This window comes from Spea bombifrons, chromosome 1, assembly GCF_027358695.1.
Source record: "Spea bombifrons isolate aSpeBom1 chromosome 1, aSpeBom1.2.pri, whole genome shotgun sequence".
Lineage (NCBI taxonomy): Eukaryota > Metazoa > Chordata > Amphibia > Anura > Pelobatidae > Spea > Spea bombifrons.
Window position 1 is genome coordinate 65315188 of NC_071087.1, and position 14840 is coordinate 65330027.

General features: G+C 34.1%; 1 protein-coding gene across 2 annotated transcripts; it reads right to left on the reverse strand.

Annotated features, from left to right (window-relative positions):
* Positions 1-1662: 1662 nt before the first annotated feature.
* LPL (lipoprotein lipase) lies at positions 1663-13666 on the reverse strand. 2 transcript variants are annotated; one of them, XM_053462986.1, is made up of 10 exons: positions 13417-13666; positions 9849-10024; positions 9516-9695; positions 9040-9151; positions 7419-7652; positions 6597-6839; positions 4823-4943; positions 3784-3966; positions 3152-3259; positions 1663-2691 (listed from the first exon to the last, which is right to left on the reverse strand). In XM_053462986.1, coding segments are annotated over exons 1-10 (1452 nt in total). In that variant the 5' UTR covers positions 13511-13666; the 3' UTR covers positions 1663-2690. The 2 variants fall into 2 exon arrangements, with proteins under 2 accessions (XP_053318961.1, XP_053318967.1); XM_053462992.1 differs by lacking the exon at positions 1663-2691 and having other exon boundaries at positions 3152-3254; positions 3778-3966.
* Positions 13667-14840: the final 1174 nt, after the last annotated feature.

Consider the following 14840-nt stretch of genomic DNA (forward strand, 5'->3'; position numbering starts at 1 on the left):
GACCCATATATAATTCTGTGCATTAAGAAATCAGCAAGAATTGTGTGTCTAGGTGGTCTGTATGGTTTATATAGTCCTTCAAAAGACTTTATATAGAGTACTTTTTATTTAGTGAGCACTTGTTTACTGTATGTTGAAAGAGCTGCAATCATATTCCCAGATTATTTTGTTCATCTACTGAACTCAAGGTTGCCAGCATGACATATGCTGGTAGGCTAGGACTTGTAACCATAACTGGGCTGGGGTCAAGTAATTTCAGCTGTGTGGTCAACATTGCACTCTATACAGAAAGATGGTTTTGAGCATTGAGATTTCCGATTGCAGATAGATAATTTACATATGTTAATTTTTATACATGGATTAGTAGATTAATAAAGAAATTTAAACCCTGTAACATTAGACACTCTTTAAAGGACAAACCTTAAACTCATTTTTGTTGCAAAGATATATATATATATATATACTTTATTTTTGCTTTAGGAAACAAAACAAACTGTTTGATGTGGTATATTAAAATATATGATTTATAATCAGAAATATAAGACCTATATTTACATTTTAGAGTAAAAAAAAATGCATTTATCACCCTATTGTATATACAAAATATTTACATTCACATGTGCCTTGTACAAACAGCAAATAAATAATAAAAGTTGCATACCGTTCATGTGTAACAGTCAATATCATTCTCAAGTGATCTACCACCTAATCATATGTGTTAAACTATAAAACGGATCACTGTTCCTTAAATCACATTTTCTTAAACTGACTCTTTTCTTGATGAACATTTCTTACAAAGTTCCAGTGACACAATCTGTTTTGTGCATTTCGTCCATAAATATGACATAAAATTTATTTGGAATTTGTTATGGTTTACAATAACCAAACTCTGTATATCAAGTATGTTAATGGGGTAAAAGCATAATTGTCCAAAAACATTAATCTGAATTAGTATATAATGTGTAACACTACATTAGATTTAAACTGGTTTCTAAAGTGAACACATTGTGACCAAATATGTAAATATAACACTGCATTATAGGATTCTGTTAACACATTTAATGGCATGGTCTTTAGAGCAATATTCATTTTACAGTTTAAAACTCATCCATGTTGATTGCACAGGAGAGTTTTGTGGTGGTCTGTTCTCAATGGACATAATTTAAAATGGAGGAGAAACTCCAAAATGGACTATGACTATAGGAATTAGTTTAAAAACGTATAAAATGTAATGGCCTTTAACCAACCAAGTACCACATTGCAATCTATGACCAGATGAAGTGTTACTTATTTGCAAACCCCTGGTTTATTGAATATGAATAGTTCCATCACTTCCATCAATCTAAGTTTTATAAAGGCACCTCGTGCTAGTAGAGTAGGAAATTTCAGAAAAATTCCATTTTTTTCATTAACCCAACATCATATGGAAAATGATTAGTTTCCAATGCAGCTATGAAGTCAGATTTATGATGTCATCAATTATAAGCAGCACCAGTGGGGAAGTTTTCTAAATTTGCAAAATATTCTGTTAGGACAATGAATACGATGAATTTTTTTTTAGGATTCAAAAATGCTTTATCTAATTGCAATGTAGTATTTAAAATAATTGATTTCTACTTATTAAGAGAGATGGACACATTAAGAAAACAACAGAGGTAAAAGTTATTGTAACACTGTGATGGAACATTTGTATTTACAGTATCAGGTACCCTTTAGGTGTTAGGGTAACCAAAATAAAGACTGTCAGTGTATGAAAAGCCCTATATATATGTAAAATACAGATTATATGCACTCAACCTGTCTCAAGTAGTTATTGAATTGAGTGTCTTATAATGTTTTGTTTGAGGTATTTAAAAAGTTTAAAACAACCAATCACAGACAAGAGTATGGTGGGAAACTTCAATGAATGAAATCAAGGTGATTCAGGTGCAATGTGAAAAAAGTCTGGCATCAGCAGAAATATTTCAATGATTTATATGGTGATTTACCTCATGTACCAGTTTGCACCCAGATATCTGTTCATATACAGCCCTTATTATATTTTCCCTTCTAAAATTAGCTATACAGCCTAAAACTGCTCATTGTTTAAGGTTAACACATCATATACGGTTTATGCCAATGTAAAGTTTATATTCAGGTTTCATTCAGTGCTGTCATTTTTTGAATATGAACCTTGAATAAAACCAAACAAGATTGTGTTATGAAATGTGATTATGGAATACAATTTGTCACATATCTTGAAAATTATAAATGGGGATGAAATTCTATAGTGCCCATCACACCATCATATAGTGCGCAGTGTGCGAGCATCATCCCAGCAGGTACATATCATTGCTGTGTTGTTTTCAAGTCACCTTTATGAAGATTCAACCAATATTAAAGCATGTGGATTGAACCTTAGTGCAGATATGGCTAACTCTTCAATAATGTTAATAATACATTTTTGGTTGTATAATATTTTCTTCAAAATAAATATTTACAATCCACAGTATATTGTAAGCATCTCTGGTAAAACATGTCTCCCATTATATGTTATTTTTGACACACATTTTCAAATTTGATACATAACATTTCTCAATATATATATGTACATTATATTGCGTATGCAGACTTTAGTTCCAGTTGTGGGAGACGTACACTTTTTCTCTTCAGAGCTTGAATGATGTTTTGGAGTGCACAGTGTTTTCACATCTATAAAAAAAACATGCAATTTAAAATGTAACTGTATTTCATTCTTATATTTTTAAATAGAAAAAATTATGAAAATCCCTACAACAGAGAAGTACCAATAGGTTTATCCCATATGCTCTATCACCTATTTAGATGAAGATTAAGGCATATATGATTCCTTTGGGGGATGGTTGCAGGTTTTGATGATAACATTTCTGTATGGTTTGCTCTATCTGTGCTTTTTTCTTTGTCACAGATGATGACAATACATTTCAAAGCAATTGGTTTTCCACCCATTTAACACTAAACCTATGGAAAAACAGATTTTGCAATTCTTTTACACTAGTATTTAAAAAAAAAGCCCGTTTTAACACCTGGATAATTTCTGTTATTATTTTCTTTAGGCAAAGTTTCGATTCTTGGTTCTTGCACGTAAGACCCTACCACCTTCTCCAAAAAAAGTCATGTTATTTGCCATTACCAAATCTTTTTCTTCATAACAGAGTGTTCTTTGCATTTCAGAAATACAGCGGCATCCTGTCCTCTTGTGAAAGATGCATGATTTCCATCCTCAGAGCAAAAAACTTGCCTGCAAAGTAGCAGTAAGACAATTAGCATTTTTCTGGGAATATATTCTGTGTTTGTCATAAACAATAACATCAAATTCCATACCGAGCAAACAATGGGCTTTGTCTTTACAAAGAACCAGTTAAGGGTTATGTAATATACATTATTTTGTTGTAAACTATAAAAACATGTCTTATCACATGAGGCCCAATGTAACTGTCCTACTGAATGGAACGTTGTAGCAGTTGCTATGGTGATAGGACCTCTTTTAAAACTGAACCAGAACCACTCTTCTGCATAAAGTGTAATATGGAATAAGTGAATCCTTATTAATTCAACCAACTCATTAAAATGCCAGATTTTACACATTTAGCAAATTTTAAAATAATTTTAATAAAATTTTCAAAAAATAAGCTGTGGTTAACCAGACAATAAGGTAAAACATATTTAGTTAGATTTTAAACAAAGCCTTATAAGCATACTCCATGACAATCAATGATGCAATTATGCAATCATATTAAATGTTTTTGTGGTTAGAACACTTACTTTTTCTGAAACTCTCCTGATTTTACACGAACTTTTTGAATGCTGTATGAATAAGTAGTGAACCAGTCTGACCAGCTGAAGATAGAGTCCTTTTTCCATTTTAGTGTTAACCTCAGCAGATCGCCTATGTCAACTTCAGTGTAAACCAAAAACGAATATGTCTTGTTGGTAGCAATTTCAGGTCTAGACAATGAAAATACACAAATTAGACTATCTAGAAGGGAACCATCTGCACGGCTTAATACTTTAGATCATACAGTACTTGATCAATATATATATTTTCATTTAATTTTATATCTTTGTTTTATGAACTTCAACTACCCCTGACTATGTTTAATGCAAAAATGCATAAAACATAACTTACAAAACCTATTTTTGTTAACTAGCAGAACAGAACAAAACTACATATCTTATTTTAGTTGTGGCCATAGCAGTAGGTTTCTTCAAGATTTTAGTAAGGAGTTATTAGCCAATTATTAGTCATAAGTGTCCAAGATAAAATGTTGCTTTAAAGTCATTATAATTTTTGGTTTAATCATGGTTGTTGGTCAAAACTACTTCTGCAACAGTTTGCTGACTATAGAGCATGGCCAGCGACATCTGAAGATTTCCAGTAATACAAAATGGCTTTGAAATTTTACTACTTTTAGCAGTTGCCCTGAAGTGTAGCTAGGTTTTTCACTTTTCTTGGGAAAAGCCATAGGGGTAGAAATTGTGCTACCTAGAACCTTTAATGAACTTATAAGTAAAATATAACTAAACATGAAAATGTACACCACTTGGAAATGTTCCACTGAAAATTGGCAGTGTTTGAAGGACCATGCCACCGTCAGACCAAAGATGTGGCATACGCTTTACCCAGAGTTTAAGTAATTGAGTAATTTTGATTTCTGAATGTGGCCCAGCTATGAATTGTTGAGATACTCTCATTTCATCAGCAGGACAGTATTACCGTCTATATACTTGGTGAAATAATTTGAAATTACTGCTGATCAACAGTATCAAAATCAGGTTTTTGCTAATTAACTTGTTGACTTACAGCGTGATTGCGATGTTCTCACTTTCTCCTCTGGTTCCATACAAGGAAACAAGCAAGGGCTGGTCAGTTACAGTCAAGTTTTTCTTCCCAAAAAAATGCACTTTAACTTGGTAGTGAAAAACTGAAAAATAGTTAAGAAGATTGTAATACGTGCTTTATAAATACAGGCTTCATAAGTTACTAAGGAAAACATACATAGCATGTAGCTATCAAACTATACAACAAATATTTTCTAACCTGAATTAAGAGTGATATTATCAATGCACACCTGTACTCATTTGTCTCCTTACATTAAATACCAATTTAGTGTGTATATCAAGTGAAGCGATATATGTTCTAGCAGAAGTGAGAGTTCCTAGCTATTCTGGTCCTAGGTGTACAGGAGATATAAATGGTCTGTTAATCCAAATATATTCATTGACCTCTTACTAGAAATCAAGGTCAAAAACTCTTCACAAGTCAAATGTGGAGCAAGAAATATCCCAGGGTAAACTGGACCCGAGTCTAAATCATGTTAGAGGAAGGGAGAAACTTCTGTAGGCCTCAAGATCTGAGAGGTACTGGCACTGCATAGAATAAGTAAATAGGATTGTATGTTATTGATCTGATGCCAACAAACATTTCTGTGCAATAAGGAAGATGTTCATTTCATCCAAATGATGACAGGGTGTATATATAACCCAACAGACAAGGTGCATTACATAAATGGAAAAATGTAGTAAAAATGAGCTCTTGGAGCAGAAACATGGTTAGGTAAACTGAACAAATGAGATGTAGAATGCTTAACGTACACATGCATGGATCAAATTATTAAAAACTCTGTGCCTATAATAAGAACAGTCCATGTTTTGAAATTATTTTTTATTATCTTTACAAATCTGGGGAGGTAAAATTAATATCACTAAATTGAGTTTTCTGTTTAGTTATGAGAGCCTACATTTATTCCCTGTACTAGTTCCCTATACGATAAGAGAAGATGAAATTTTAATGTCTTCGGTTTGTTGAATTCAAACAAACACGTAACACCATATCACTGGTGATTAAGCAGAAGTGCTTTGAAGTGTCAGTGCAGTGATAATCAGGTACAAACTGTACTTACAAAATTCCATTTGGTAGGTTAGGAAAGAAAACAAAAACTGTTTGTGAAGTATGCAGCTGTACATAACAGCAGTTATTCCCTAGGCTTGTCTCTGAGGAATAAATGATAAAGCAATACCTGTGTCAGCATTTGATGTTACTAATCTCTATAGGGTCCTCAGTTTCTGTCTCCTTGTAGAAATAAGTCTTTGTTGCCCCTACCAGCTCTGCATCTTAGGCATAGATCAAGGTCACTTGATCTATGCCTTCCTCACGTTTCTGGTGCTGAAAAACCTTTTCAGACTGTACACACTTTATCTACCCTGTTATCTGACTACCTGGCCTTCAGAACCATGGAGCAGTTCTGTGCTACTACATCCACCTAGATTGATCATCAGCTTTTTCGATATTGGTCTAAGGAGGGGAAGATGGGAGAAGGTATTGGCAGTGGAATCTAACTGCCTATAACTTACTATAACAAAATGTTTCAGTAAGTCCATATTGTTATGTGTACTGCTTGTTATGTCCTGATTGCCTGTTATACAGTTCTGCATGATATGATGGCACTATATAAATCAATAAAGAAGTGCCCATAAGAACATTTCAAGTAAGTGTAATTGTTTAAACTTTATTTTTGTGAAATGCTTCCTTTTAATGTTGTGAACAAGGATAAGTATGACAATGTTTGTATTCATACCTTTGAAAGGCATCTGTGCTGTTGTCTTCAAATACATCTTGTTGCTTCTCTTCCCACGTACTTTATTCACCTGATAACCAAGTGTATTACATCGATTTTTTCTACAGCTCAAACACAGTCCTTTTTCAAAGGCTTCCTTTGAGTTGCAGCGATAGGCCATGCTTGGTTTTTCTTCATAAAGCAGCGAGTCAATGAAAAGATGAATGGCACGTTCGTGAGAGCATTTAACTATCTGGTCCATATCTGGAAAACCAAACCTTTGCATAAGTATTCTAATTATAATACATACTACAAAAAATAAAACAATGCTTGTGTAATGAGAAATGTTAACCCCTTAAGGACAATGGGCGGTCCCTAAACCCATTGAAAACAATGCATTTTGAGCCCGTACATGTACGGGCTTTGTCATTAAGGGGTTAAACGTCTAACAAAAGTCATTTCCATGGCTAACAAGGTACCATGCTCCCCTAACATCTTAATTGCAATCAGTCATTTGGTGTTTACCCAGCCTTAGGGATGGGTAGGTAGCAGTCTAAGCTACAAGAGGCGCTAAACCATGCCCATATTTTATATATTTTTTACTGGGCCACTTGGGTATTTACAGAAACAATAAATTAAGGCAATGTTTACACTGTGATAGAAAAATGTACATTTAGTATGCTGAGGGCAAGATTCAGAAAGATTCAATATGTTGCTACCAGACTTTAGATTCACATACACCAGAGAGTATTTAGTCTCTAAAAAAAGTTGCTACTTTTATTTGACCAACATAGAAAAATAACTTTGTCAATGTCGTTTTTCCATACATAGTAATCCAATTACCATAAAATCCACTTGTTGCAATGAGACGAAGAGTATCCCCAAAATTGCAACCTGGCTGAAAGATTCCCCCATTTGGATATATGTCGACATGCCCAACAGGTTTCTGTATCCCTATGCTGCGGTCAGGGGATCCCCTAGTGTAAGTGTGTAAGACATCAACAAATTCTGCATCATCAGGCGACAATGTAACAGAGTTTTCTGCATACTCAAAGGAAGGCCCAGCAGGATCTAAACCTGTACAGGAAATATAAAATGTCCATAACATTAAATAATCAGAAAAAAATATATACCTTAATTATACCTAAATAATCACTAAACATTAATGTACTAAAGTATGTTTATAGAAATATGCTGTTTATACTGATTCTAAATTCCAAATTTATGAGATGTTACAAAATCATGAAGAATATATGACACATTATATTAAAGATTTTTTACATCATCACCTCTCCGATAATTAATACTGCAGGGGACTATTAACTTAGAAATGAAGAACAAACTAAATTTTAAAGTTTTGACATTATCCTTACTGACTACCATCAGATATGTCTTCAGAGCAAACTGGCTAAAATACAACATACATTTTTTTTTGGTTTTCTTGAAATATACATACTCAAACATAAAACTTAAAAAGGCAATAAATGCCCGCCAAAAAGGGATAGGGATACAAAACACTTTTGAGTCTGTAATTGTCACATTTATTTACACTCACATGCTAACACATATTTGTACATTTCTGTGATATGTTAAAATATGATTAAATTCCACTTCTGTTTCCAGCAAAATGAGAAAGTATATTTCCTTTGTGTTTATGTAATAAAGCTCCTGAATACTTTCTTTGGAAAGTATATTTCTGACATTTTGTTGAGATTACTTTATTTCAAATGAAATGGCACAACCACGTGCGGTTTAAATATACATGAAAATCTGAAATTTGTGTATTCACTTTTGTACTATAAAAGTGGTTAAGTGACAAAGTGAGTGTGGGCCACATACTAATATTTTCTACCAGCTTTCAATGGCTAATTTTCAGCAGAACACAACAGGAGCCTGAGTTCTACCAGGTTTAACCAAACAGGTTATTTTCAAATAACAACAAAGTAGTATGGAGCTTGATTAGCAACAGACTTGGGCTGAAAATTAATCATGGCGCTTTAAGGCCAGAGGTCGATATATAACATGCATCCAGCGACTTGCTGGTATACACTTTTGGAGCATGAAGTTGTGTGTTACCAAAAAGCACCTGCAAATTAAAGCATTGGATCAGTTACATGAGCTGCAATAAGGCTAAATGGTAGACGCTATAGGGCACCAGCCTACCAGACATTTGACCGTTATGGCTGATGGCCAGTCCAGGCCTGAGTTTGTCCATGATAAGTGAATTTCTGAATTTATAACTGACCACATTTTTTCTGTTAATCCTTACACATTTTCATTACCACATTTCTTGCTTAGTACAGCCCACATATATTATTAAGCCAGCTATTGGAAAATAATTATAAGGACTGTGCTATGATACAGAATGGGTTTAGGGGTGTTCTATATTGTTTTGTTAGCTCCAATCCAGTTCATGCTCACCATTTCCTTTTTGTCAATCCTATTTAATAAAACATATACCCACCTGTTATTCTGTTCACTTTATTCTTCGTGAGACTTCCAGCAACTCCTGCTGCATGTGCACCAAGACTGTATCCCAAGATATGAATGTTGTCCACTGGGTAATTAAAGGTTTCCTGTTAACAACATATAGAAATATTTATTTTTCTCATTAGTTAATGTAATTAATTACTACTCAAACGAATTTACCCAAATGTGTGTTACGTATATTCCACTGGGATATCAGAATAGCAGGTGATTAGGATGTATTATCTATCTTCATAAACAATATTTTGTTCTGCTTTGGAGGATACGTTTCTTGTTGTGTGACTGGAATTTATATCACATTAAAGTGTAAAAGGAAATGTTTTATGTGCTGATTTTACCAAAAAAAAGACTTGCATACCACAATCCATAAAGAGTGATTGGCTTACATGCATTAATTGGTTATCTAATTATTTGCACTTTTTTATATCCTGAGATATTAGGAGATATACTTACTTCCAACCAATCAATGAAACTTGCAACATGTTGTCCGACAGACTTGGTGTATCCAGCAGAAATATGGTAGTGCTGCTGGGCTTTTGCTAACCAGTCTACAACAATTACGTTGGAATGTGGCTCCCTTTTGTACAGTGCACCTACAAGCTTTGGAACCCAACTCTCATACAGGCCCGTAAGCTATAAAGAAGACAAAAAATACCGTGTGTAAGGCATAATGTAAAGAAAAGTGTAAAAGAAAAGGTAAATAAGGAGGTGAGAAAAATATTTGAAACATATTTGATCACAGAGCATATTGTGTTATTTTAGTAAAATATGGAAAGATGGTCTTACCGTCCAACCATGGATAACAACAAATGTTTTGCTTGTGTGATTGAAATTGCATTGATCAATGGTTTCTTTGTGTCCAGGTACCAGGTAACAGGTATCTTCTTCTAGTTCTTCAGGAGTTCGAAGTGCAAATTTGCTTTCAATATCGTTAAAATTAGTTCTGTTACCTGCAGTAGTCCCTGTAATAAAAATTGTACAACGTGATTAGGTGCTAACACATACGCTTATTTAGTATATGGGAAATCAAAATTATGATGAATGGCAATTTTTACTTATTTAAAGGCTAACTTTTGCATTGAATAAATACCATAACTGAATCCAGCATATGTATCATATGCTGGCATCTAGACTGCAAAGAGTAGGGGCATTAGAGGGTCATCCAAATCATTGGAATACAATGATAGAGTAATATTTTGCGAGTGGTTTTATTACCATAGCAACTGACGGAACCATCCATAGGTTGATATGGTGACAAGACTACTCTTAAAAGTTTGTTTTCTTCTCAAATATTTGGGTTTGTCCCTCAATAGTTTGATTGAATATGTAACTGAGTGAGTAATATATTCTGAAAAATTCTGTATAAACTTAAATTATTATTTATCAGCTTTGATCAATAGTTTCAACTAAGGTCTTAGAATTATATTTCTATCAATATATAATTTACATGATACAAGTACATTTTTGGATGTACTTTAAACACAGCTTTATTTATAGCTATTGTTGTTCCAATTTTCAATTCTTTCATTACTTGTGAAGCACGCTACGATTGTCAGGCGTGAACAGTTCCAGGGGATAGGAATTTTCCCAGCATTTGATTTGGCTGGGTTACTTTCCAGGAACATCTAGTTATTTTAGTTCACAGTGGAATAGTTCTCTGTTGACAGTATTTAAGAATTGCCGAGTTAAGCAATCGGAAACTACAAAAAAAAAAAACAAAAAAAAAAACACAAAGCCTTAACTATAAGTGCCATGGCTTCTGTGTTAAAAAAAATGATATGGAAGACAATGTGAAGAGGGAATGTATAATAATGACAATGTACAATGACAAACAAGGTGAGGAAAACCAAAGAGCCATTAAGCTATTGTAATAACATAATATATTGCTTTTCTGTTCCCTTGGCAACAAAAAGATACCCTTTACAGGCATACCACACATTAACATACAGAAAGGGGTCCAGAACATGTATGTATGTAAAATGAAAATGTACTTAACCCCTTAAGGACAATGGGCGGTCCCTAAACCCATTGAAAACAATGCATTTTGAGCCTGTACATGTACGGGCGTTGTCATTAAGGGGTTAAAGTGAAGCACTAGCTTTTTTCACTTATTGGTGCATATTCTGCACTGCAATCACAAAACGCAAACCGCTCAAGAGACAGAAGGCGCGCTCGAAAGACGAACTGATGTGCTAGTTCCATACTGTTATATCTCTGTTTTTGCAAAGTGAGCGTACATGAAGAGGGGAATGACTGTGCTACAACTATGTCCTTAAAGTGAATGTGGGGTATGCCTGTAATTTAGTGAATACTGCAAAGTGGTTCACCACCCATCTAGTAATTATAATCTAAAATATTTGCAATATCAAAGATATGTAACATGCACTTACGTGTAACAAATTAAATATTAAGGAAATAGCAAATCTGAGAAATCAGTATGTTTTACGAGAAATAATGCAATGACAACAGCTATGGAAGCTACGGATTTTAAGATGTATTATCATTTATATTAGTTCCTGTGAGTTTATAGTTTTCTTGTGTATTTCTTCTTGTCGATAAGGAGATTATATATATTGAATGTTGTTGGAATGCTGTTTGCAATATTAGATAAGGCAAAGAAAGCATTTAGTCTGTAATGTTTATAATGGTTTACATTTCACATTCTCATATTTTAGGTTACAGATAGGATGCTGGCCATTATATAATTCTACTTTTTGTTTATAGGATATAATAACAGTTAATAATTACCATTTGTATGCTGACACCTAAAGAGTTAAAATAACTTCTACAAAAATGCATGTGCTTTTAGAGGTTGATTTGCAGTTCTTGTAATATATCTAGTTACGATAATTTCCTAAAAATGCATCTGACATGATTACATTTATCTTATATAGTGCCTTTCTGGCAGCAAATATTTTCCACAGATTGCCAATGAGATATTGTTTGCCAAGAACTAACACCCACGCTCTAACCCAGAGATATAAGTTCTAGAAATCTCAATGTTTGCAAACTTAAAAAAAAAAAAAGATAAATAGTCTCCAGAGTATAGATCTGGGATAGTTTCCAACCAGAACAACTGTGTTAAGAGCTGCACATGTCACAATAGCAGCTAAGAGCCAAGCGTTTTCTGGGATTTCTGGACTAGCCCACTCAGGCTGTTCTAGCAATCAGCCAATCAGCAAGTCAGAAAAGGGGGTGGGTGAGGTAGGTGGGGTTACAATGACCTTGAATCAGGATAAAAGCGTTCTCATGCTGCTTAGCTGTAGTAAGGTAACAATTGGTCAAACCAAATTCAAAACCGGTTTTCACAATTCATCACTTAATACACGCACTTCAGGATTCAGAATTACATGTCTTAAAAGCAAAGCCAGTTACCGGCCAAAGCAACTCTGTAACAAAACTGCTTTCAAATAATTTCTTTGTACTTTGCATATGTTAATTAGGGTGTATATATATATTTAAAAAAAAAAAAAACCTTTACATTTTCTTGTAGAAAGTTTGCAACAAACATTCACACTTTCTTGTGGGATTTAATATTTGAGGTTTTACTCGGCGCAAATAGCATGTTAATCAAAGAAATAAAATCCAATCTGGGCACCATAGGTACATTTTAGTGAAAAATGTTCTTGTTTCAGTAAAGTGATGCATCCCTGCCAGGCACTGAAGAGGTTAAATTACCTCTTTCCAGGACTGTGATTTCCCCAGGTCAACACCAAATATTTGTTTTTGTTTTCTATTTACTTTACCTTAATACAAATGTTTTCCATTAATATGAAAGGAAGAGTATATTGTTTGATTCTTTAAAAACTGGAGTAATACTTTCACCTTGTACGTTATAATTGTGCATCAATGCCTGGGTATGTACGCTATTCCTAGAAAGACTATGCAATGCACTCCAAGACAGTGAATCAGGCATCTTAAATAAATTATCTTTATGATATGAAAATCACAGGAAATGTGCTACTGTGATGCAGACAATCTAGTGATTATCTGTCCACGTTTCAAGCTTTGGAAATACAACTCACAAGAAACAAACGAAGAGAACTGTTTTGTCGAAATTAAAAGTTTTTTCCAAAGTCTGTGCATACTGTATACATTAATGTCTTATAAGAAACGTCAAATGTATCGTTATAAATACATTTTAATGACGAGTCTTAAAGAAATGTGTGGAATTCAGAGTAAATTGCACAAAACAAACATTGTAAGAAATATCTGAAATACAGCTCTCTGGGTAATTAATTTTACACTAAAGTAAATAAATTGGAGTTTCAGTTAAAAAAAAAATCTTCCAGATTTCATACTCTTGAGTTACACGCCTGATACATTCTGCACATGCTTTTGCGAATAAACTTACTTATAGCAGGCAGGTCACTAGAAGCCAAAACTCCGCAGAAGGTAAGGAGACAGTGCATCCAAACAAACAATAAAAGGGCTTCTCCACTTCTCATGTTTTTTCTTCCAAACTTCACCTTAATTTGAATGGCAATAAAAGTATTCTTCCAAAGTTATTTGATAGAGCAGAAGCACAAGCCTTCAGTGGAGTTTGATTAATGGTTTAGAAGCTGTGATGCCTAGGAGGGTTTCCTTCATGCAAGGAGGAGTTGGGTTCTGCTATTGGCAGCCCCACAGTCTCCTTATGTTATGAGAGATATGCAAATAATTACCATCCCACAAGAAGGAGGTTCAGAGAATTCACTCACCAAGCAAGCTTATAGTGACTTATGTACACATAGCCTCCCAAAGCACTGTTCCTAAATTAATCAATCATTACCAAAGTTAAGAGGAAAAAAGGCAGGTTATGTTGCAAGTTCATAGCTGACGTTAACTGGTTATTTTGTTTAATTGTGTAATATGTCCATTTATTCAGTGTCCAGGTCTTGTGCTGGTCAGCATACATTGTTGTATTGTTTACATTTCTAGGAGGTACAAATAACTAATTCCGACTTTATTTAATCATTTACAAAAGCACAGAAGGGACAGGTTACTAAAGGTCTAGATTTTTTTTTTACTTTACCTCTAGGGAATTGTCAAGATTCCCATCAAATTATATTTTTTTAAAAACTGGAGACCCCATGGGCATTTTAAATGGCAATGTTTTAACTCTTTCCATGTGAGGATTTTGTTGAGATATAGAGCTAATTTTAAGACTTGCTCATATTTGTTAAGCTAGTTTTTTTATTATTATTATTTCACTAATCGCATTATGTTTAGTAAGCTGTACTCCATTGACTTGCATGTTTGAATGCAGTACATGTATGGTTGAACACTCGCCTCCTAAGCTTAAATGGTATCACTGAAATGCCTCAATAGTGAGGCATTAAGCAACACCGAAAACCCACTCTAGGACATACATTGACCACTCCGGAGAGCAGTCACAAGTGTCACCGCGAGGGATTTTGAAAGTTCTTAAGAAAGTCTCTCCAGACCCTCTCTGGGTTCCACCATGCACGTCAATGGAGCCCAGCTTACTAATCACAATGTGAGTTAAAAAAAAAAAAACTAGTTAAAAAACTATGAGCAAATCATAAAATTGGCACTATATCTCCACATGGAAAGAGTTTGGCATATATTGCCATCTTAATTGCCCATGGGGTGTCTAGTTTTAAAAAATATCTGATTTAAGGGGGTAAATTGAATTGTCCAGATTCAAAGATCTCCCAAATTGGACATGGGGGCAGAATTTTCAATATGTCAACATTTCAATCTGAAAAATCCACACCTCCCAAATGTGGCCTTTTAGTCCCCAAACAACCCAACAAATCCATGCATGGGTGGTAT